This window comes from Eleutherodactylus coqui, chromosome 8, assembly GCF_035609145.1.
Source record: "Eleutherodactylus coqui strain aEleCoq1 chromosome 8, aEleCoq1.hap1, whole genome shotgun sequence".
Classification (NCBI taxonomy): Eukaryota; Metazoa; Chordata; class Amphibia; order Anura; family Eleutherodactylidae; genus Eleutherodactylus; species Eleutherodactylus coqui.
The window spans coordinates 42,198,859-42,222,849 of record NC_089844.1 but is presented as its reverse complement, the minus strand read 5'-3'; the positions used below and the strand labels follow the sequence as shown (position 1 = coordinate 42,222,849).

The 23,991-nt window shown below is 48.2% G+C and overlaps 2 protein-coding genes across 2 annotated transcripts in view; both read right to left on the bottom strand.

The window, feature by feature from the left end:
* Window positions 1–4,983, bottom strand: part of MAP3K2 (mitogen-activated protein kinase kinase kinase 2) — a 46,267-nt gene extending 41,284 nt beyond the window's left edge. Inside the window, exon 1 of the mRNA XM_066575573.1 lies at window positions 4,808–4,983. The gene's annotated coding sequence lies outside the window, so the exon portion shown is untranslated. The remainder of the gene's footprint in view (window positions 1–4,807) is intronic.
* Window positions 4,984–5,064: 81 nt separating this feature from the next.
* Window positions 5,065–17,887, bottom strand: PECR (peroxisomal trans-2-enoyl-CoA reductase). Its single transcript, XM_066575574.1, has 8 exons — window positions 17,747–17,887; window positions 15,988–16,121; window positions 14,666–14,831; window positions 13,715–13,796; window positions 12,921–13,017; window positions 11,929–12,039; window positions 9,068–9,179; window positions 5,065–6,723 (listed from the first exon to the last, which is right to left on the bottom strand). The coding sequence occupies exons 1-8, from the start codon at window positions 17,856–17,858 to the stop codon at window positions 6,635–6,637; spliced, it is 903 nt and encodes a 300-aa protein (XP_066431671.1). The 5' UTR covers window positions 17,859–17,887; the 3' UTR covers window positions 5,065–6,634.
* Window positions 17,888–23,991: the final 6,104 nt, after the last annotated feature.

Below are 23,991 nucleotides of genomic sequence, written 5' to 3'. Positions count from 1 at the left end.
GCGCTCGCCTCTGTGTAGGTCGCCTAACTCTCAGAGCCCTTGTTGACTCCATGAGAATCTCACAATTCTAGTTTCCCCAAGCAAGTGAGCTAGTGCCATCATCACCAGCGCCTTTGTGGGTGGGGGCGGCACGGGTAATGCAGTTTTCGTTCACTTAGCGTAAGCCGGCGCTGATTAACTGTCTGTCTGCTGTCTCTAACACCATGTCCTCTCTCTACCTAAAACTAAACCTCTCTAAAACTGACTTCCTGGTATTTCTACCCTCCACTAAGCAGCCTCATCCTGACATCTCCATCTCAGTGTGTGGCGCCACCATAACTCCTAGACAACACGCCCGCTGCCTTGGAGTCATATTTGATTCTGATCTTTCTTTTACCCCCTACATCCAATCTCTTGCCCGAACATGTCAGCTGCACCTCAAGAACATCGCAAGAATCCGCTCTTTTCTCACTGTGGACACGCTAAAAACGCTTACTGTTGCCCTCATCCACTCCCGGCTCGATTATTGCAACTCGTTGCTGATCGGCCTCCCCAGACTCTACCCTCTCCAATCCATCCTGAATGCAGCAGCCAGGCTCATCTTCCTGTCCAGCCGCTACTCGGACGCCTCTGTCCTGTGCCGGTCACTGCACTGGCTGCCCATTAACTACAGAATTCAGTTTAAACTCACTACCTTCATCCACAAAGCCCTCCACAGTGCAGCGCCCCCCTATATCGTCTCCCTCATCTCAATCCATCACCCAGCCCGGGCTCTCCGCTCTGCTAATGAAACCAGACTGAGCGCCCCTTTAATTCGAACTTCTCATTCCCGCCTCCAAGACTTCTCCAGAGCAGCACCGGTCCTCTGGAACGCACTACCAAAGGCTAACCGAGCAATCCAGGACTCGCAGAACTTCAGGCGTGCTCTAAAAACGCACCTCTTCAGGGAGGGATACCACATACCCTAAACAAACCCCTCTGTACTCCGCCTGATAACATGCTCCCTGACCTACTGACTGCAATCCCTGCTAGCCATCATAAACCGCTCCTGCAGTCATACTGTTTCTGCCGTCACACTGCCAAATATCTGACCATTGTCTATGTGTATATCACCCCTCACTCTCCAGCCCCTTTACCTTCTGTCTCACCCCATTACTTGTATGTAAGCTTGTTGGAGCAGGACCCTCACCCCTACTGTATCAATCAACTGATTACTATGTAACCGTGGTTCTGTAATTTCTGTACTTTTGTCTTTCTGTATTCCCCCTGTCTATGTAAGCGCTGCGGAACATGTTGGCGCTATACAAATAAAGTTTATTATTATTATTATTTTTATGCAAGCTGAAAATAAACGACAAGCAAGAATCGCGGGATTCACGTTCGCTGTTCCGCTGTTGGCGCACTTTAAACTGAAGGATTATGGTCCAGTTTCGCTTCTTTTAACGATTTTCTGAAGAATAATGGTTCCGTCTAAACGCAGCTTTAGCGTACAGTCTGATCGCCACGGAGATGTGAGCTGGAGCGCCTCCACTGGCAGAGCGCCCGCCGTTACCTCACTGGGCAAAGTTTATAGAAAGGGCAAAGGATGAGATTCTTATCGACGACACATTCCAGCGCGGACATCCCGCCAATCACCTGTTAACGGAAGCCTCACCACCAAAAAAAAAAAATCTATATACCTAAAACACAATAAAATTCTTTTAACCCCTTAAGGACCAGACACATTTCAGGATTTTCCCCTTGTGGGGGTTTTACTGCCCTATTTTTTTTCTTCAGCTACCAAAATTGTTTCTGCTGCGTTTTTTTTCCGTGACATAAAGGGCCATTTTTATTGAATCTTATTTCACTGATTCTTTTTTCCCTTATTTATTTTTTTAAATCAGTAAATTTACGCTAAAATAAAGTATGAGAATGGGGTCCCTTATTTGGTCTCAGACGGTTTGATATATAATATGTATAGTTTGGGATTACAGGGCGCATATGGCGACTTTTTGGTTGGAGTCGGCGGTCGGTCATTTTCTTTTTTATGTATATATTTTTATTTTGTCATTTTTTTTTAAACTTATTTTTGTAACTATTATTTTTACCATCTAATAAGACTGGGGGTCACCCACATTGTTGTTGGGTTTTTTTTATTTCACGCTTTTCGCTGTAGTTGGGGTATCCCTAGGAGCCCCAGTTACAGGGGAGACATCCTCCTGTACTGATAATAATCACTGGCAGAGCTGATCAGGGTCTGCTAGGACCATGCAGTTCTGCTATAACAGGGGACGCGCGGTGGTCATGTGATCGTCAGGTCGCGTAGTGAGAGAAACTTCCACTTTGAAAGCTATGTACCCGGGAAAGGAAAAGTGGGTAAAAAAAACCCTTCTCCTCCGGGTCCTCAGCTGTGTCTCACAACTGAGGACCCGAGCTGCTCCTGCTTGATTACCAGATCAGAGGCTTTAATCCTGCGCTGCACATCTGCTATTGATGGGGATTAAAGCCCAGGACCAAGAGCTGTATAGTAACCGCGCTTGGTCCTTAAGGGGTTAATCCAGCACCAATTCAGGAACTCTAAGGTACTAGTCACACGCTGCAGATTTGTTGCAGACATTTCTGTGACCGAAAAGCACCTTCTTTGAGGGAATTATTTAACCTCCGGGCGGTTTCACACGGCCAAGAATAAAACCTGCGCTTGTAGCCTTATCCAGGGAAGGAGAAGAACCAAACCATTTCTGGTTTTAATGAGCCAACATTTTATCTGCCGGTCTAACCAGGCTGCACGAGCGAACGCAGATATCGCTCAAACGAGAAAGAGTCTGAACGGACACAATGCGCCTGACGATCTTAACCCATTAGGCACATCCTACTCCACCAGATTATATTAATGACCGGCTTTAGAAGCGCTGGCGTTATATCGCTCTTTCTTGGGTGATCAATACGGTCACTATGACCCCTCCTACAAAAGGTTATCACCCATCTTTCCACCACCCAATCAGCACATATGTGCGCCATATTGGCCAGCGCTATATCTTCTGCGTAGTTACAGCAGCGGCAAAAATTTGATCCAGAATTATGGGAAAGCAGCGATGGCGGGCCGAGAGATTGTCACCGGACGTTCTGGACCAGAGAAAAGCTGTGTTTTGTAACTGGGTTCCCGTCAGTGGTTTTGCTTTTTGTTATTCAGCTTCGTCCTAGCAGTCAGACAACGGCAAAAAGTAAAACGTTTCGGATCCAAATAGCGCCCAATGAGATCACTAGACGATCCGTTCGACTTTCAGCTTGCGCTCTGGATTTTTACCTGAGATAACAGCACCAGAGACTCTGGCCAGAGCCGCGCAAAAAGAGTTCGACAGTAGAGGGCGACAAATGATCTGACGAGACGGACGCCATCTTGGAACTCTAAAAGGTCCAGGCAAATGTCTCTGGGGATTTATGGCTGTGCTGCGCCCCCCCTGAGAGGTGCGTGCGGTTACTGCATCCAGTCCCAAAGGTGAAAAGTTGCTTCAGTGGGAAGGGAGCCAACATGGGAGCTTTCACACAAGGTGGAAACCACCGCAAGGCGCTGTAAACCCTGCACCAAAATCCGCAGGTTAGTTGTGGATTCTGATGGAGAATTGATCATGCCTTGACCCTTTCTAATCCAGTGTAGGACCGTCCGAGATTTCCCTGTATGGCGCCCAGGCGAGGTCCGACACAATGCAGAAGAGAGCGCTGATGTTAGAGTCTGTTTGGCGTAATGTAGTTTTTATAACATGTGTATATATTACTAAATAGATTCTACAGCTATAATACAAATATAAAGTGTAATATACATAGAAACGAACATTTAACTTCCAAACAATTGCTAATATAATCATCACGCGGTCATTTTTATGTGTTTCTCTCGAGTAGTTCCAAGGGATCCACAAAGATTTCCCACCCAAAATAAATCAGAGCTGGCGAGGGTGCAGGCGGGCAGCAGGACTGGAAAGGGTTAAAACCTGCCCGCACTTCCACATCAAAATCCACAATTAGATCAGTAGATTTTGGTGTAGAATTTCACATGGACCGATTTGGGTGCATCCTGTGGGGTAATCCTGGCCCAGGGGTGAAAGGTCACGGTCTGGGCACATTTTTCTCTTTTATGTCACTTTCTAAATTTTATGTTGCTAATAGAAGCAACAGAGCGACTCTTCTCCCCCAATATCCTCATTTCCTTGATCCTATGCAGAAGAGACGGTGGTGGTCATACTGTTGCCTTGGCGACCATTACGGTGGCTGCATCGCCTACTATCCAATTCTAACGACCTGGTGCGTCCAAAGTGTGTTCTACGCATTAATTACACACGCAAAAAAATAAAATTATGCATCTGTGGCGCCACAAATTGCAGGATGAAAGATGCAGTTTGAGCGCAGCGTGTGAATACAGCCTCAACCCATTTAAATGAGCGCCGATATAGAATTCGTACGCCGATCAGCGCTCGTTAGGTGCTGTTCACATGTGACGAGGACAGACAATCCCCACCACTACTGCTCCCCATAGAGATTGCGTTCCTCAGCAGCATAGGCCCTTGTTCACATGGGGAGGGGAATGGAAGCACGGGCAGCATGTAGTGCGATGGCTCCACTCCCCGATTGGCTATAGGAGAGATTCGTCATCAGATAGCGTGTGCAGGGAGAGGCAGTCACTGCACCGCCACCCGACTCGCAGCGCCATTCTGAGTCAAACTTCAAAGGACGTTTATTCTTGCATGTTGCAGCATTTCCGAAAAACCAAAACAAACAAACAAACAAAAAAAAAAACACAACACACACAGTGTGCCAATCCGTCCTGGCTCCATGCTGCCCGATTCAGGCACTGTACCTGGTGAGGGTGGTTTCACACCTGCGGTGGGGATTACACTTTCTTGCTCCATTCAGGCAGGGGAGGGGAATCTCCGCGGCCCAACGGCTCCGTCTCTGGATCCGAACAGACACCATTGAGTACGATAGGGTCCGTTCGCTTTCCGCTCAGCTGCCGGACGGAAGAAACAGTGGAGCATGTGATATTTAGAGCCGGATCTGTGATGGAACCTCCGACAGGTTCCAGAGATGTCAGAAAGGCAAAATGTGAACAGAAACGACATGAAAATAGACTTTTATTATTACATATTTGTTGCATTTAGAACGCTTTCATATTAACAATACAACATATCTGCGGTTAGAGGGCGGAGCGGGTACATCTGGTTCACTAATTGGAAATGATGTGGTAAGGCGAGACGTTGGGGTAGATTTACCTGGACTGCCCTTTTACACACAGATCTAAGTAAAGGCTGCGCTAATGTGAAGTGTGCCAGATGTACGAAAGAGGAGCACGCGTCTTAGTACATCTGCCATATCCTTGGGTCACCCAGAGGCTTAATATGGAATATTCAGCTAGAACTTACTACAGTCCATAGCGCAAATTATAGTAATTCTGGAGGACCTTGAATGGCTACATTCACTAATGCTAAGCCCCGCCCATTTTATGAAAAAAAGTGGCAGGGGCAGATAACAAAAAGTTGCTTGTAAAAAAGGTTAAACTTTTTGACAACAGTTTTCTGGCCTAATCTGGTGTGTTACAATTTCCCAGCACTTTCAAAATCTCCCATCCAATAGGTGGCGCTGTGCAGGCATTGTTCCAACTCAAACAAAAATATCTAAAGTGTGTAACAAACTTGGCACATATATTCCAGTATTGTGGTGCAATTTACTTTATAGATCTCCCCCATCGTCACCAAAAGGCTGATATGTAGAAGTAAAAAACAGATACAGGCAAAACGAACATACGCATGGAGGAAAAAAAAAATCTGATGTAGTCATGCGACTCAGCCCGTGTACAGACAGATTAATGGCGGGATTTCCCCTTAGTATCTCGTCTGCTTCTGTTCTTCCTTCATGTCTTCTACCCCTAGAAGTAACTTTTAGATACTTTTCTATCACCGCTCAGTAATGTAACAATGGCAGTTCCTGTTAATACTGGATTAAAGTGATGTTATTGCACACCCTGGAGACCCCCAGTCACTGACGCCCCCCAAAAACAACAGATCACCTGAGTGTCTGCGCACAGTTGGCTCACCTACATCTTGTTCTACGCTTTTACCTTCCATATAAATGGGACTTTAATGCTGGGTTCCCACAGGACAGTTTCACCACGGAAATCTTACGGTTTTGCCGCAGTGAAAAAATATGAGATTTCCGCAGCTTCAAAACCCGCGGTACTTGGCCACAGGTTTTGGAACGGCTTTGCCGCATTCGTTTGTCCGTTGCCTCCTGCTTTCCTATAGAAAGGAGCGAAAACGCAACGAAAAAAAAATAACAACAAAAGAATTGACATGTTGCATCCCGGGAACCCGTGCCACAGTGCCAGCTAATGCCGGGTTTGCCGTGATGGACTGTCCGCCCTGGGTGCATGAGATTTTTGACAAATCTCATCCACATGGCTGGCTAATCCCAGAACTAGTGGCCGCAGGCAGATTTGCGGCAGCGAAATTCTGTGGCAAATCCGCTCTGTGTGAACCGAGCCTTATAATCATTTCATCTCACCTGGCAGCAAGACCCATTAACCTTCTGACCTGCTAATACGGCATCACATAAATTAGTGCATTCAATCAGTTTTGCAATTAAGCCGGGCAGCAGTGTGCATCGCTGGCTTTTGGAGCCCACCCAGACATCACAGCTTCGGAGGGGGAATGCTTGCAGCCATTTTCTTCAAAGCCTCGGTGTTCTCCCCACCCGGAGCCTCCGGCCATCTGTTGTGATCTGAACAGAAGCAATGCGGTCAGTAAACACTCCTCAGCGATCGTCCAATACTGTTTACCTGCCCAGGTGGAAGCCATTACTTCACCCACCAGGGCTGTTAACCAGTCGTTAAAGTTAAACAGATTCTGCACGCATTACCCCCAAATTCCTCTAGGGGGCATCAAAGGACAAAATTTCCACTTTTGATGTTAAAGGGAACCTGTCAGCACATTTGAGCTCTATAAAACTACATTATGGGGCTCAAGGGTGATTGAATGGGGAGTCCGGGGCGCGTCGTTCCATACGTCCTATTCCAGCACTGTGCCCCCTGCATGCACACAGCAGGACTTCTCAACTGGCTGAGCGAGGGTGCTCTCCCATAGAGATGAATGGACAGCGTGCGGATATACAGCTGGCTAGAGCAACATGAGCATACACGGTCTATGGGACGGACAGAGAGAGAGAGTCCCGTAGACTTTGAATCGAGTGGCTGCCTGCCTGCTTGACAACACTTCATCTAAGAGGAGGAAATGAGACCCCCTTCTTGTGATTGGTGAGAACCCATGTGATCAAAACAATTATCACCTACTCACAGGATAAATTATAAATTTGGGACAATCCCTTCAACCACTTAAAGCTCCATGATGTAGTTACTTCACAAAGGTTCAGGGTTTCTATGGAGGGGGATCTTGGCTGTTAACTCCCTAAATGCTGCCGCCAATTCTGACCGGCATGCCCCAATCAGAGTTTGGGGGACCCAAAAGGCTCCCCAGCGATGAGATTGTGGGTTGCCGCTCAGTTGCCATGACAGCCCTGAGCGGCAACCCACAATCTTTTGAAAGCTCCTTTGGGCTGCCATTGCAGATTGCCTATGAAGCCATGCCTGCAGTGGAGTTTGATACACTGCAGTATACACTGCAGTATAATGCAATACTAAAAAGGTATTACACTGCAGGAGCAATTAAGTAAAAAAAAAAAAAAAAATTCCATATTGGTCACCCCATCTCCAAGAAATATATTTTAAAAAATCCATACCACCAATAGAAACTACAGGATGTCTCACTAACAAAGAGCCCTCGTGCAACTATTTTGACGGAAAAAAAAAAGTTATGGTGGACAGAAGAGGTCAGCAAATAATTACCGTATTTTTCGCCTTATAAGACGCACCCCCGTTTTAGAGCGGGAAAATAGGGGGAAAAAATAATTACTCACCTCCCCCGGCGTTCTGCAGCGCTGCTGCAGACTGTCGCTCCCTCCTGGTCCCCGGCAGAGCATTGCTTTCTGGACGCAGGGCTTGAAATCCCCGCCTCCAGAAAGCTAATACTGTGATTGGCTAACACATGCCGTCAGCCAATCACAGCCAGTCAATGACATCATTGAATGGCTGTGATTGGCTGAAGGCGCACGTGTGTTGGCCAATCACAGCCATTCAATGATGTTACTTCACAGTATTAGCTTTCTGGAGGTGTGGATTTCAAGCCCCGCGTCGAGAAAGCAATGCTCTGCCGGGGACCAGGAGGGAGTGACAGCCTGCAGCAGCGCCGCAGAATGCCGGGGGAGGGGAGTAATATTTTTTTTTTTTTTGACAGGAGAGAAATCTTCTAACTGATCGCACATTTGTTCGTGCGATCGCGAATTTAACACGCAATCGCGCTAAATAAATCGCGTCCGCGCGTTAAATTCGCGATCGCGCTAAAAATGGCGATCGGAACAAGTTTTCGGCACATTCGCTTTATAAGACGCAGGAACTTTTCCCCCCCGCTTTGGAGGCAGAAAAAGTGCATCTTATAAAGCGAAAAATACGGTATGTTTTTCCAAAGATTATATATTTTTTTTTTCAAGCAGTTCAGCGAAACACATTTATTATCGTAGTAATCGTACGGAGCCACAGAATCACGTTTGTTGCACTGCGAACTCCGTAGAAACAATAACTTCTAGGACTCCTACTTATCAAAAGAATGAAGGTCATCTTCTCCGCTGTTCACATAGGAGACCGTGCGCCCCTCTCTACTGTGGTGTATGCGAGTTACTGAAACAGCTGAGCGTTTCACTACTCCCATGAAGTAAGCCCCAGTCCTATACGCCCGCTCTACTTATCTCCGCAGAGCCGCAACGGTGTCATGAGACTCCCATTCTCCTAATATATGGGGCTCCAAGAGTTGGCCACACAGGGCACCATTGGTCAATGCCCATCTCTGCTTCCATGTCGCTCGTCTGACATTGGAAACTTGTGAGCAGCAACTAGATACAGACCAGCTTATCTGTGGCCAAATGGTTGGGGCCACATGTAGTATTGTGGGCCGAAAGAAGCCCCAGTTGAGTACCCCCCCTTTACAGGAGGAGTATGCAAAAATGGATCTTCTACCTGGCACCTCCCAAGGACTGTGATACAAGCTCTGCGCAGCGTCGACCTTCACAGTCTCTCCGGTGACGAAGGAGGCGGCAGGTGACAGCAGGAAACAAACCATCGGTGAGATCTGTACAGGAGAGAGGAAATCATATAGTCAGTGGCCCGTCCGTAATGTCATAACGGAAGCCGCCAGTGCAGAATCCGCAGGAAAATGAACCATGCTGTGATTTTTCATCCGAGAGCAGAAATTAATAGTAGTGTGCATGAAGAATCATTTTTGCACTGCATGCTGTGGGCGGTATTGGCTGCGGAGTCCGGAGGTGGTCGCCCGCTCCGGATTCTGTAATTCAAATTCACCCGCGTGCATTCACCCTCATGCTTCATTTAGACAGGACAACCATCGGCTAAGAAGTTTTGCTTGAAGGTGATTGAGGCCCTATTGCCCACTTGTAGAGCCCATACCCACTGTAGCTCCAAGTCTATTACGGAGGGAACACCCACTGAATTTCAGGGCACAAATGAATAAATTGCAGGCCCCATTGTCCACTTGTGCAGAAAAAAAAAAGTGACCCCCTAAAAATATCCCCCCCCCCTTCCCAGTTTTTGCAATTCCCCAAATCTTAGATAAAAGTAATAATGTAAACTGTGCCGTATGTCCGAAAACAGGGGTAATTACGGGGGCTGGTTGGGATGGGGACATGGGACAATAAAACCGGGTATCCCTCCTCCTCCAATGCTTTTTCTCGACCTCAGCGGCAGGGATGGCGTGTTAAGTGGCGCTCTGTGAGTCTTCGTAAGCTTGCTGAGGTGCGGCGGTCTCACACAGAAGGCGCTCAACAAGCTGCTCCTGGAACTGCAGTTACGTATGGGCTATGGGTATATCCGCGACCATAGAGTACAATGGGCTCTATGTTGCGGATATCCGCAGTAAAATAGGACCTGCTGCGTTCTGTTTTCTGCGAGTGATTACGTAATTCCAACCCGCTAATGTAAGCAGAATTGCGTAATCCGTGCATTTCATTAATCTGCGTTTTACTGCAGATCAAACGCATGGGGAATCCACAATTTCTATCCAGTCACGTGAGACCGGCCTAAGGTAGATCGCTATCTTTTTACCATGTGACCAAGGGCCGCTCAACAAGGCCACCGGTCACTGTCCAGGCTCTCGGCAACTGTTGGTTGCCGGAAACAAAGAGATTTTAAATTTACAGGGCTCCTGGGCATGTGCCCATCATTTTGCAGGCGGGCGCACGCACAGAAGCCGGGTGAGGTCCGTGGAGGATGATCGCATTGGGGTTCAAATACAGAGGTCTCCGGTACGAAGTTTCATCTCCTCTCACCAATCGCATCGGTGAGGAAAGATGAAACTTTTTCTTTTTTTAACTTTAACGTGATCGGAATTATCCATTGGATAACGGAAATCACGTGACCAGGAACTACATACCTCGGCCCCCCCATGACATCTCCAGGCTCTCGGCTAGCTTTGGTAGCAAGGAGGGAAATTTTAAATTTCACAGGCAATCCTTGATTTTTGCACGAGTCCGCCATTCTGCTGATGGGCGCATGTGCTGAGGCCGGGGTAAGGTCCGCGGATAAAGATCCAGGAACCTTAGTTATTTAATTTCAACTCACCTCACGGATACAATCCATAAGGGGAGATGAAACTAACTTTTTACATTTTTTAAAAAATTTTCCACGATAGCCGTTATTCACTCCACGGGCAATCACAGGCCCGGGGACTGCTCACCGCAGTCCCCGCTGACATCTCCTGCTTCCCGGCTACCTTCTGGAGGCGGGAGCCAGGAGATTCCAATTTGCTGTAGCTTCCAATCTTCTGTGCATGCAGCTGACGTAATGCTGCCTGGCGCACAAGCGAAGAAGGCCAGCGTCTGGTCACGTGGGACAGCGCGGAAGACTGGGGTGAGTAATCTCAGCTGCCCCAATGGATCCGATACACGAGGGCAGCTGAATCTTTAACTTTGTTAAAACTTTTTGGACTTTAATGTGAACAGCATGGAGCTGTCACGTCCAGAGCCCGCGTGGCTTCAATCCCCACAGGAAGCAGGTTTTTACATCCTCAGGGATTAAAGCCCACTTAGCTAGGACGTAAAAACACTATGGGCTGGTCACTAAGGGGTTAAGGATGCTATTCACTTGTGTCAGGATGGAGAGGGAGGGGCGCAGAGCCATTTTACACGGAATAATTCCGTTCAGATTCTCGCTGGTTCGTGGGAATCTGAACGATAATCAGTGTAAATGCAGCCGGCGACTGAATAATTCGTTCGTCATTCAGTTTGTGCGGTCATATAAAAAAAAATAAATAAAAAAAAATTAAAAAAAAATCAAACAAACAATGACCAGCCCATGTGAACAGGCAGTCTTTCATCTATGAATGACTGCCTGTTTACTGTAAATGAACGTGGACGCCTGACGTGATTTCAGACCAGTTTTGCCTCCAATCACTGTGCGATTATCGCTCCTCTGTAAAAGCACAAGAGCGATAATCGTTATAACCTTTGGGCGCTCAAGTGCCTGATAATCATTCCACGTAAAAGGCTTTATTCACACGGGCAGCCCCCTCCGCTGTCGGCAAAACAGATCAGACCGCACATGCAGGAGTCAGCATGCAGTCTGATGTTCATGGAGTTCTAAACATTGGCAGGTTATTCTCATCCAGGTAAACGAACCAAAAAGTTGTTGTTTTTTTTTGTTTGTTTTTTTAAGTCATGTGTATGAATAACCCAATTGGCTGTTATGGGCCAATGCACACACAAACTGCACACGGATGAGAATTACACCTGTGTGAATAAGCCCTTATATATTTCTCACAGCGCCCCGGCCTACCAGCGGGATCAGCAGGCCGGATATCATCCTACCTCTTCAGGGACTCCAAGTCTCTTGGCCGGAATTTTAGGGATATAACCTTGAAATAAAGCTGGCCCCATGTCCTTGTAATTCTGGACGGCGGTCTGTGAGAAGATGGTTCCCTGCAAAACATGGTAGGAAGAACGCAGGTAATATAGATAGAAGCAAATCCATAGAAGAGAAAGCACCAGTGATGGTGGAAGATCAGCATATCCAAGTGACGGAGGAGTAGAAAGAAAAATCTTGTGACACCCTCACATTTAACTGATCAAATCGTTCGATAGTCCGGTGCAGGAACCATCACACACCCGTACGTCCCCACTGCAGGCTGTTGCTGATATATATGTGCCAACGCTCTACTGTCGCACTGATGCCCATCAGTGTGACCACCATGCCCATAGGCGCTAGCAACAAAGCTAGCAACATTGGCTTTTTCCTACACCTCGTTGACCCCTTTGCGAGACCTCTGGTGGCCAATTTTGGCATCCGCTGATTTGTACCATCCTCACCCCCGCCGTAAAATCCTGAAATTAGACTTTGCTACAGCAAGTCCCCTGTTAGAGCAGATCAAAGTTCCCAATGCTATGTCTGTGGGCACATGGCTAAGTGCAGCGGTTAGGGAGAGTGACGCGTTGCTAAGCGACGTTGATATGCGGAGAACAGCAGTTAGCTCCGCTCGCTGCTGTTCTCCTCACCAACTAATTCATGTGGATTCCTCACCACCCAGAGTACAGCTGATCCACTGGAGAGGTCGGCACGGGGTTCTGGCGCTCCTCCCCCTCCTCTGCTGAAGGCACACAGAGCTGACAACCCAGCAGACCCCCATCAGGTGAGATCCATATATGGGAGAAAGCTGGTAGGGCTTCCATGATGGCGTCCAGTCAGAGGAAAAATACAAGAAGTGAAGGGTCGGGTGTAGACACAGAGATAAACATTTTATGTTCACGTAGAGAACATCAGGTCAATCAAGTATGATAATATTAGCAAATTTCTTGATACATACGGGACAGACAGAATTGATCCTGACACCATTGTGTGCCCATTCAATAGCGAGGCTTTTTGTCAGGTTGTCCACAGCGGCTCGTGCGGCTCCTGTGTGCCTGTCAAGGGAAAATACAGCAGGGAATACACACTGTAGAGATGCGGTCGCTGCTCCCCCATTACATTACTTATCCTGTATTAATACTCCAGAGCTGCACTCACTATTCTGCTGGTGGAGTCACTGTGTACATACATTACTTATCCTGTACTGATCCTAAGTTACATCCTGTATTATACTCCAGAGCTGTACTCACTATTCTGCTGGAGTCATTGTGTACATACATTACCTATCCTGTACTGATCCTGAGTTACATCCTGTATTATACTCCAGAGCTGCACTCACTATTCTGCTGGTGGAGTCACTGTGTACATACATTACTTATCCTGTACTGATCCTGAGTTACAGCCTGTATTATACTCCAGAGCTGCACTCACTATTCTGCTGGTGGAGTCACTGTGTACATACATTACTTATCCTGTACTGATCCTGAGTTACAGCCTGTATTATACTCCAGAGCTGCACTCACTATTCTGCTGGTGGAGTCACTGTGTACATACATTACTAATCCTGTACTGATCCTGCGTTACATCCTGTATTATACTCCAGAGCTGCACTCACTATTCTGCTGGAAGTTACTGGAAACATCAAGCTTGGCATCGGCCATGCCTCTAACAGTTAAGCTAAGCTCTTATAATACGGCGGCGCAGTTAGTTTTTCAGTAAAATTAAATCTGATGTAGGAAAATTAGAGCTTACGCCATGCCAGGAAATCCTTTCCACATGTCTGCCACAATGTTTACAATGGCGCCACCGTGCTCCTTCATCCAGGCGTTGTAAACTAAACGCAGAAGGACAAACATCATTGTTAGGGATCCTCAAACAAAAAACCCACAACTCTCCCGCCATCAGGGCTGAACAAAAAGGGGGAACTATATGGTGGCTCCTTATTAACAAGTTACACAGGCAACAATGTTATGCGATATCAAGCTCAGAAACCCAGCAGGACCTGCAGTCCTACAGCTCCACCATCCCCGCGGCCACCATCGGCACGCAGAGGTGTTCTCTCACAGCGGGCCGTCACCCGACCACTGGGAGTGTGAAATGTGTCACACCAAGTCAGAAAGCGCAGAATTCTCCACTATATGATCATTCATCTTCATTTAGAAGAGGCTTCACGGCCGCTGTAACGCCACAGTCACACGCCCGAGAAAATCTCGCGAGATTTGTGCAATGTGAGATGGACAAATATGAGCCCCATTCTTTTGAGTGCGGTCATACACATGAGCGATTTTTTTTTTTTTTTCCCACATTGCAGCACAAAAAAAACAAAAACAAAAAAAAAAAACACGGCATGTCCCATCTTTGAGTTTCACAGCCCAATATCACACTTTCACTAAAAAAATTAAAAAAAACCTGCTGTGGGGGGCAATTCACATGACCGTGATTTTGGCGTGTATTACGCAAAGACAAACATCCCGTCGCTCCTTGTATTGATGCTGCATTTCCTCCGTGTTCTGTTTTTATTATATATGTCATTTTCGATAAACTATTTAATGGTACCTGTTGCAGTCCGGTCCTGGACATTGGTTGTGGGATTAGTGAAATGTGCGTAACGCATACGGATTTTGCTGCTGTATCAACGTGGATTTGCAGCAAAATCAGCAACAGAAATCATCCGCCGCGTCTGGACCCAACAGGGAGACCTACCCGCTTTGCAGCAATAGAAGGTGCCAGTGAGGTTGGTCTCCACCACGGCGTTCCATCCTTTAGCAGTGATTGCTTCGCTCGGACTCGGGAACTGGCCTCCTCCATTGTTGACTAGGAAGTCGATACGACCATACAGGTCCAGGGTGGATTTAACCAGCGATTCCACCTGTCGGCAGAGGAAAGGACCCAACAGTGCAAGGGTTAACACACAATCGAGCCGTAGTTAGAATGGAGCTCACTAAAGTCACATACAGCGACACACGCTGTCCGGCCGTCACTGGACAGCGACACATGCCGCCTGCAAGATCACACACATACAGCGACACATGCTGCCCGGCCGTCACTGGACAGGTCACTGCCGCCCGCAAGATCACACACATACAGCGACACATGCCACCCGGCCGTCACTGGACAGGTCGCTGCTGCCCACAATATCACACACATACAGCGACACATGCTGCCCGGCCGTCACTGGACAGGTCACTGCCGCCCGCAAGATCACACACATACAGCGACACATGCTGCCCGGCCGTCACTGGACAGGTCACTGCCGCCCACAAGATCACACACATACAGCGACACATGCTGCCCGGCCGTCACTGGACAGGTCGCTGCTGCCCACAATATCACACACATACAGCGACACATGCTGCCCGGCCGTCACTGGACAGGTCGCTGCTGCCCACAATATCACACACATACAGCGACACGTGCTGCCCGGCCGTCACTGGACAGGTCACTGCCGCCCGCAAGATCACACACATACAGCGACACCCGCTGCGCGGCCGTCACTGCACAGGTCACTGCCGCCCGCAAGATCACACACATACAGCGACATGTGCTGCCCGGCCGTCACTGGACAGGTCACTGCCGCCCACAAGATCACACACATACAGCGACACGTGCTGCCCGGCCGTCACTGGACAGGTCACTGCCGCCCACAAGATCACACACATACAGCGACACACGCTGCCCGGCCGTCACTGGACAGGTCATTGCTGCCCACAAGATCACACACATACAGCGACACATGCTGCCGCCAAGAGATCAACACATTCATCTCCTGGAATACTCTGTGCTGCTGGGACATGATTGCACCCCTATCCTCACTGAGGGCATCACAGGGGGGTCAGGTAACTGCTGCCCCCAAATCACAGTTCATACAGTACATGCAACCCGCTGTCACTGGAAAGGTCACTGCCGCCCCCACAGTTACAGTTCATTCACCTGCTGAAATCCTTTGTACTGCAGAGCTCACAATTACACCCCTCACTCACACCATCACATGCATTTGCACAAGACGCGGTTACGCGGCCGCTCACCTCCTCCTCCTTGCGGATGTTGCACTGCAGCGCCGTCAGCACTGAGGGGTTTGCGGGGGAGATCTGGGACACCAGATCCTTGGTGGCTTCTTTCAATCGGTCAAGTTTCCGGGAGGCGATAACCACGCTGCAACCTGTGAAGAGAAGAACAAAGTACAGTATGAGGCCTCATGTCCACGGGGAAAATCAGATCTGCTGCAGATTTGTAACGCGGATTTGGGCTGCGGATGCAGTGCGGATGCATTGTAATTGTCTTTTATTCGCAGTAAAATGGAGCATGTCCATTTTTTTTCATGTTCCAGAAATTTTTTAATTACCATCCGTGGGTATTTATCTACCTGCGGGTGGTCAATGCATTCCTATGGGTGCGGATCCGCGTGCGGGAAAAACGCTGCGGATTTTAATTCTTATTTTCCCCATGGACATGAGGCCTGAGGGCTCATGCTCGCGGGCGGATGCCTTTTACCCATTTTGTTAACATTAGGTCTGCCGGCAGAGATCACATATAGCTGCGTGTGCGCTGCGCATGTCCGTGAATCAGACACACACACACACACGGACATGAACATACTTTTTTTTTTTTTTTAATTCCCCGCCCTGTTTTATAGCGAGTATGTGTATGAAGCCGCTGCCCATATGCAATGTATGGTGTACGGACAGCATATCATACACAGCCAAGACAAACGTATAGCCTCACGCTGCGCGCTACGCTGAGAAATAGAGCGCGCCGCGATCCATTTCTACACGCACATGGATGAATGAAAGGCCATTGACTTCATTCACCGTGGATCACACGTCTGTGGAACGCGCACGCAGTACGCTGTGAGAACACGCGCGTATTACGTGTGCGTTGCGCGGCCGCGTGATACGTGGTGAATGGAGTCCATGGACTTTCGTTGCTCCATGCACATCGGCGTGTGGACACTGCGTATCGGTACGCATGAGAAACAGATGACAGCACACTCTACTTCTCCATGTAACGCGCACCATGAGCCCTATACATTGGTGTAAGAACCGCGTCCGTACGCAAGGCATCGCGAATAGGCAGCGTTTTCATACACCGCTTCGCCCTGAAGCAGAACGGGGAATAATAAGGTAAATAAGTGTCCGCGTGATCCGCGGGCATGTGCAGTGCCCACAGTCATACACGGGCGCTGCCAACGGGGCGTATGCTTACAAAATGGGTAAACTGCTCCAGGGAGGCCCGCAGCGTCTCACCAACACGCCCGTGGGCATGAGCCCCAACACGTTAGAGGGAATATCCCCCGCAGAGGTCCTTGCTCCCCTCTATAGCCTCCTGAAAGATGGCGGAACATTCTATGGATACACCAGTTACTGTTGACGACCCGGCTAGATGCTCCCTATTTAGCTTCTTTTACATGAGACCAGATGCCGCCTGTTAGGCTACAAATTGCCGCTCAGCTTCACTAAAGCCGTGGATTATAAAAAAAAACAATCTGGAAATGTCACATATTAGGAAGGACAGGAAGTGGACATGACCTTGAAGTCCATGGAGTGACCTTGTTGGTGACTCTAAAGACTTTTCACCCTGCAGGAAGGTAGTAGCTGGCCAGCAGTCGGAAAACTACAAGTCCCAGCATGCCCCGCGACATTTTTCTGCGCTATTCCAACCCTGTGACCTGCAATGCATGCTGGGACTTGCAGTTCAAGACTGTACGGCGGTCTTACTGCTGTCATTGCGAGAAAGCGTTACACGCTGCCATACCGGAACCCCCACTGAACCGGCCGGTAAGCTCACCGAGTTCCAGCAGCTCGGCCGCTATGGCTTTCCCGATACCGGTGCCTCCTCCGGTCACAATAGCGACTTTGTTTCTAAAGAGTCCTGGAACGAAGACGCTGCGGGCCGCCATGATGAAGGCAGTGTGACTGCTTGATACTTCCGAGGTCACGAGCCGCGGCTGCGTTACCATGGCGACGATAAAAGCCGTAGACACGCCCCTCCCCAACAATTACATTGTGTCACCCAGATACCCCCATAACAGTGTATGAGCCATACAGGTAACCCCCATAACAGTATGTCGTCCACAGGTCCCCACCAGAAGGGCTGTCTCAAACAAGCGTCTCTAACGCAGCGTTTTTCCTGCTATTTGAGCTGGCGGTGAGCAGGCGTATTGCTGCGTAGCGCAACGATTTTGCTCTGCACCTGACAACGTATCTCGCACACGCCATCATGCGCAGTCTGACTTGTTTCTTTTATATTTTTTATTTCCCGTTCTGTCGCTTAGTGACGTTGCGTCTAAACGCCGCACGTACAAAATGTCATCGCTACTTCCCCGAAGTGATGCGAGGTGTTTTTGACACAAAGACGCCTTGCATCCCTGGTGAAATCCCACGTTAGCGAGTTCGATATTGGACCGACTTTCACGGCCAAATATCGCACTCGCCCGTGTGAAATTTGCCTAAGTGTGTCATCGGCAGCTTCCCCATAACAGTGGGTCCTCCACAGATCCCTTGTAACAATCTGTTATTTACAGATGTCCTCATACCAGTGTCATCCACATCTCCATCTGCAGAGCCTCCATTCCTGCTTGTATCACATCTTGTGTCAAAGTTAGAGATGGTACAACAAGGTACTAGAGCCTCCATGCCCCCTGTATCACATCTTGTATCCAAGCTAGAGGCGGTACAACAGGGTACTAGAGCCTCCATGCCAGCCTGTATCACATCTTGTATCCAAGCTAGAGGCTGTATAACTGGGCACTAGAGTCTCCATGCCCACCATTATCACATCTTGTATCCAAGCTAGAGTCGGCCCAACCGGGTACTAGAGTCTGCATGCCCACCCGTATGACCTCTTATATACAAGTTAGATGCCCCTAACGGTACTTGATCCACGATTCCTGCCCATATCACATTTTGTATCCAAGCTAGAGGCGATACAACAGGGCACTAGAGCCTCCATGCCTTGCCGTAACACATCTTGTATCTAAGCTAGAGGTGTTACAACAGGGTACTAGAGCTTCCATCGCTGCCTGTATCACATCTTGTATCCAAGATATAGGTGGCCCAACCGGGTACTAGAGTCTGTATGCCCACCAATATGACGTCTTGTATACAAATTAGATGCCCCTATCAGGGCACTAAAGCCACCATGCCCATCCATATCACATCTTGTATCCAAAGGAGTGGGAGCCCAAAAGGCTATTAGAGCCTGCAATCCCACCTGTATCACATATTGTATCTAAGCAATATGCCCCCAATGGGGAACTAGAGACTAGAGCCTCAATGCCCGCCAATATCACATCTTGTATTCAAGCTAGAGGCTGTACAACAAGGTACTAGAGCCTCTATTCCTGCCCATATCACATCTTGTATCCAAGCTACAGGTTGCCCAACAGCATACTAGAGCTTCCATGCCCGCTTTTATCACATCTTGTATCCAAGCTAGAGGCGATACAAAAGGATACAGGAGCCTCCATGCCTGCACGTTACACATCTTGTATCAAAGCTAGAGTAGGCCCAGCCGGGTACTAGAGTCTGCATGCCCACCCGTATGACCTCTTGTATACAAGTTAGATGCCCTTAACAGGGTACTTGAGCCACGATTCCTGCCCGTATCACATTTTGTATTCAAGCTAGAGGCGATACAACAGGGTACTGGAGCCTCCATGCCTGCCCGTTGCACATCTTGTATCCAAGCTATAGGTGGCCCAACCGGGTACTAGAGTCTGCATGCCCACTCATATGACGTCTTGTATACAAATTAAATGCCCCATCAGGGTACTAAAGCCACCATTCCGGCCCATATCACTTTTTGTTTCCAAGCTAGAGGCGGTTCGATAGGGTACTAGAGCCTCTTTGTCCATCCATATCACATCTTGTATCCAAAGGAGAGGGAGCCAAAAAGGGTACTAGAGCCTGCAATTCCACCTGTATCACATCTTGTATCAAAGCAATATGCCCCCAATAGGGAACTAGAGACTCCATGCCTGCCCATATCACATCTTGTATCCAAACTAGAGATCACCCAACAGGGTTCTAGAGCTTCCATGCCTGCTGTTATCACATTAGCATCTACACTAGTGATGGCACAACAGGGTATTAGAACCTCCATGCCCTTCCGTATCACATCTTTCATCCAATCTGGAGGTGGCTCAATTAGGGTACTAGAGCTTACATGCCCGCCCGTATCAAGTCTTGTAACCAAGCTAGAGGCGGCCCAACAGAGTATTGTAGCCTCCGTGTTCCGGGTCTTACATTTAGGTAGGAACTATTTGGAGTCAGGAAGGAATTTTTCCACGAATGGGCTGATTGGCTTTGGCCTCTTGCGGTTTTCGGCCTTCGTCTGGATCAACAAGGGGATTGAAACATGCTGAACTAGATGGACATTGTCTTCATTCAGCCTAACATACCACATATCACATCCTGTATCCAAGCTACAGGGGGCCCATGAGGGTACTAAAGCCTCCATGCCCACCCATATCACATCTTGCATTCAAACTAGTGGCGGTACAACAGGGTGCTATAGCTTACATGCCTGATGTTATCACATCTTTTATCCAAGCTAGAGGAGGCACAACAGGGTACTAGAACCTCCATGCTCGCCGGTATCACATCTGGTATCCAAGCTACAGTCAGCCCAATAGAGCACTAGAGCTTCAATTCCCGCTGGTATCACATCTAGTGTCCTTGCTAGAGAAGGTTCAAAAGGCTACCAGGGCCTCCATGCCCAGCCGTATCACATCTTGTATCGATGCTAGATGCCCCCAACAGGGTACTAGAGCCTGCATGCCTGTCCACATTACATATTATATCCAAGTTAGAGGCCACTCTACAGGGTACTAGAGCCTCCATGCCTGCCCGTATCACATTCTGTATCCAAGCTACAGTAGGGCCAAACAGGATACTACAGCCTGCATGCCCACCTGTATCACATCTTGTATCTAAGCCTGAGGTGGCCCAACAGGGTACTGGAGCCTCCATGTTCACCCGTATCACATCTTGTATCCAAGCTAGAGGCGGTACAACAGAGTACTAGAGCCCCCATGCCCCTCCATATCATAACTTGCATGCAAGCTGGAGGTGACCCAAAAGGGTACTAGAGCCTGCATGCCCACCTACAGCACATCCTATATCCAAGCAATATGCCCCTGACAGTGTACTTTAACCTCAATGCATGTGCATATCACATCTTGTATCAAAGCTAGGGGTGGCCAATCAGAGTACTAGAGCCTTCATGCCCGCCAATATCACATCTTATTTCCAAGCTAGAGGCGGGCCAACAGGGTACCAGAGCCTCCATACCTGCACTTATCACATCTGGCATCCAAGCTAGGGTCGACCAAGTAGAGTACTATAGCTTCCATGCCCACGAATATCACATCTTGTATCCAAGCTAGAGGCAGCCCAACGAGGTACTGGAGCCTCCATGTTTACCCATATCACATTTTGTATCCAAGCTAGAGGTGGTACAACAGGGTACTAGAGCCTCCATTCCCCTCCATATCACATCTTGTATCCAAGCTAGAGGTGGCCCAAAAGGGTACTAGAGTCTGCATGCCCACCTACATCACATCTTGTATCCAAGCTAGAGGCAGCCCAACAGGGTACCAGTGCCTCATCAGCCCAACAAGGTACTAGGCTTCAATGCCTGCTGTTATCACATCTTGTATCCAAGCTAGAGGTGGTACAACAGGATATTAGAACCTCCTTTGCCCGCCCATATCACATCTTGTATCCGAGCTACAGGTGGCTCAACAGGGTACTAGAACCTCCATGCCTGCCCGTATCCCATCCTGTATCCAAGCTAGATTCCGTCAACAGAGTACTAGAGCCTCCATGCTCATCCATATCACATCTTGTATCCAATTTAGAGGCCACCCAACAGGGTACTATAGCCTCCATGCCTGCCCGTATCACATCTTATATCCAAGCTAGATGCTCCCAACAGGGTACTACAACCTCCACACCCACCGGTATCACATCTTGTATCCAAGCTAGAAGGGCAATAGGGTATCAGATCCTCCATGCCTGCCCATATCACTTCTTAAATCCAAGCTATAGCTGGCCCATCAGGGTACAAGAGCCTTCATGCCCGCCCGTATCACATCTTGGATCCAAGATAGCTGCAACCCAATAGGATACTAGAGCTTCCACGCCCGCCTGTATCATATCTTGTATCCGAGCTAGAGGTGGCCTAACAGGATACTAGATCTTCCTTGTATGCTATTATCACATCTTGTATCCAAGCTAGAGGTGGTACAACAGGGTACTAGAACCTCCATGCCCACCAATGTCAAACTTTGTTTACCAGTTAGACGCCACCAAACAGGTTACTAGAGCCTCCATGCCCGCCAGTTTCACATCTTTTATCCAATCTAGATGCCCCCAACAGGGTACTAGAACCTCCATGCCCACCTGTATGACTTCTTGTATCCAAGCTAGAGACTGCCCAACAGGGTACTAGAGCCTGCATGCCCACCCTTATCACAACTTGTATTCAAGCTAGAGGTGTCCCAAAAGGGTACTAGAGCCTGCATGCCCATATGTGTCACATCTTGTTTCCAAGCTAGATGTCCACAACAGGGTACTGGATCCTTTATGTCCAACAGTATTATATCTTGTATCCAAGCTAGAGGTGGTACAAGAGGGTACTTGAGCCTCCATCCCGCCCATATCATATCTTGTATCCTAGCTAGAGGTGTCCCAACAGTGTGCTGGAGCCTCCATGCCCGCCCGTATTACATCTTGTATCCAAGCTAGAGGTGGTACAACAGGGTACTTGAGCCTCCATCCCGCCCATATCATATCTTGTATCCTAGCTAGAGGTGTCCCAACAGTGTGCTGGAGCCTCCATGCCCGCCCGTATTACATCTTGTATCCAAGCTAGAGGTGGTACAACAGGGTACTTGAGCCTCCATCCTGCCCATATCATATCTTGTATCCAAGCTAGAGGTGTCCCAACAGTGTGCTGGAGCCTCTATGCCCGCCCGTATTACATCTTGTATCCAAGCTAGAGGTGGTACAACAGGGTACTAGAGCATTCCTTTAAGGGGTCAATTTTCTGCAATAAATGGTCCTTTTAGGCCCCTTGTCCACGGCTGTAATTTCGCCAGTGGTAAATCGCCGGCGAATCACGCCGTCTGAAGCTTTCCATAGCCTTGCTATGGAAAGCGCCGTCCCCGTGTCCATGAGCAGATAATCATTGCGATTCTCCGCGGTCAGCCTATCTGTCAGATTAGGCTGACTACAGAGATCCGTCTGCGGCTCCTGCTCCTGGGCGGCAGCTCCTGCCTGTGGACAGGGGGCCTAACGCTCATATTGTAATCACTTAGGCAGCTCTCAAACAGCCCGCTTTTTAGCGTGATTTGAAATACCGCGCTAGTACACCACCTTTATTTCAATGGGGCTTCGTGGACCTGCACTCGAATGCCTCGTTTCTAACTCTGCGATTTTCGAGCGCGGTCTCCTCTATTTTCGCATGTTTAACGCACCTCTTCACCTATCACGATGATGGGGTCCGTTAAAAAATGCTATACAATGCGTTCAAAAATGGCACTCGAAATCGCTGTAAAATGCCGTAATATCAAAAGCGGCGTTTTGTGAATGCATGTGTGATAGCGGCCTTACTTATATCAACATTACAATCACACAGAGAAAGTCTCATTCAATTCTGACAACTTCTAGTGGAGGGAATATATCCCATGCTCTATATCCTATTACGGTAGCTATGCATATTATATACAACATGCTTTATATCACACTTTGTATATTACTCTCTGTATATTATATTCTGAATATCACACTCTGTATATTTCTTGTGTTCTAATATTACACTCTATGTACTAGGATCTGTATATTCTGCATATCGCATGCTAGATAGTATATTCTGTATAAACACATTCTGTATTCTAGTCTCAATAGTATCATCCGGATATTATAATCTTCTATATCACACTTTTCATATTGTATTCTGCAGGTGCGTCTCCCATCATCACCTAAACAGTTAATAGCACACAGATACCAGTAGCTTTCATCTGTGCC

Coding starts and splice junctions, on each gene's coding strand:
- PECR (XM_066575574.1), bottom strand. CDS start 17,858: ATGGCGGCCCGCAGCGTCTTCGTTCCAGGACTCTTTAGAAACAAAGTC. Junction 16,122..17,746: donor GGCCGAGCTGCTGGAACTCG/GTGAGCTTACCG, acceptor TTCTCTTCACAG/GTTGCAGCGTGGTTATCGCC. Junction 6,724..9,067: donor CAGTCCTTGGGAGGTGCCAG/GTAGAAGATCCA, acceptor GCTTCTGTTCAG/ATCACAACAGATGGCCGGAG.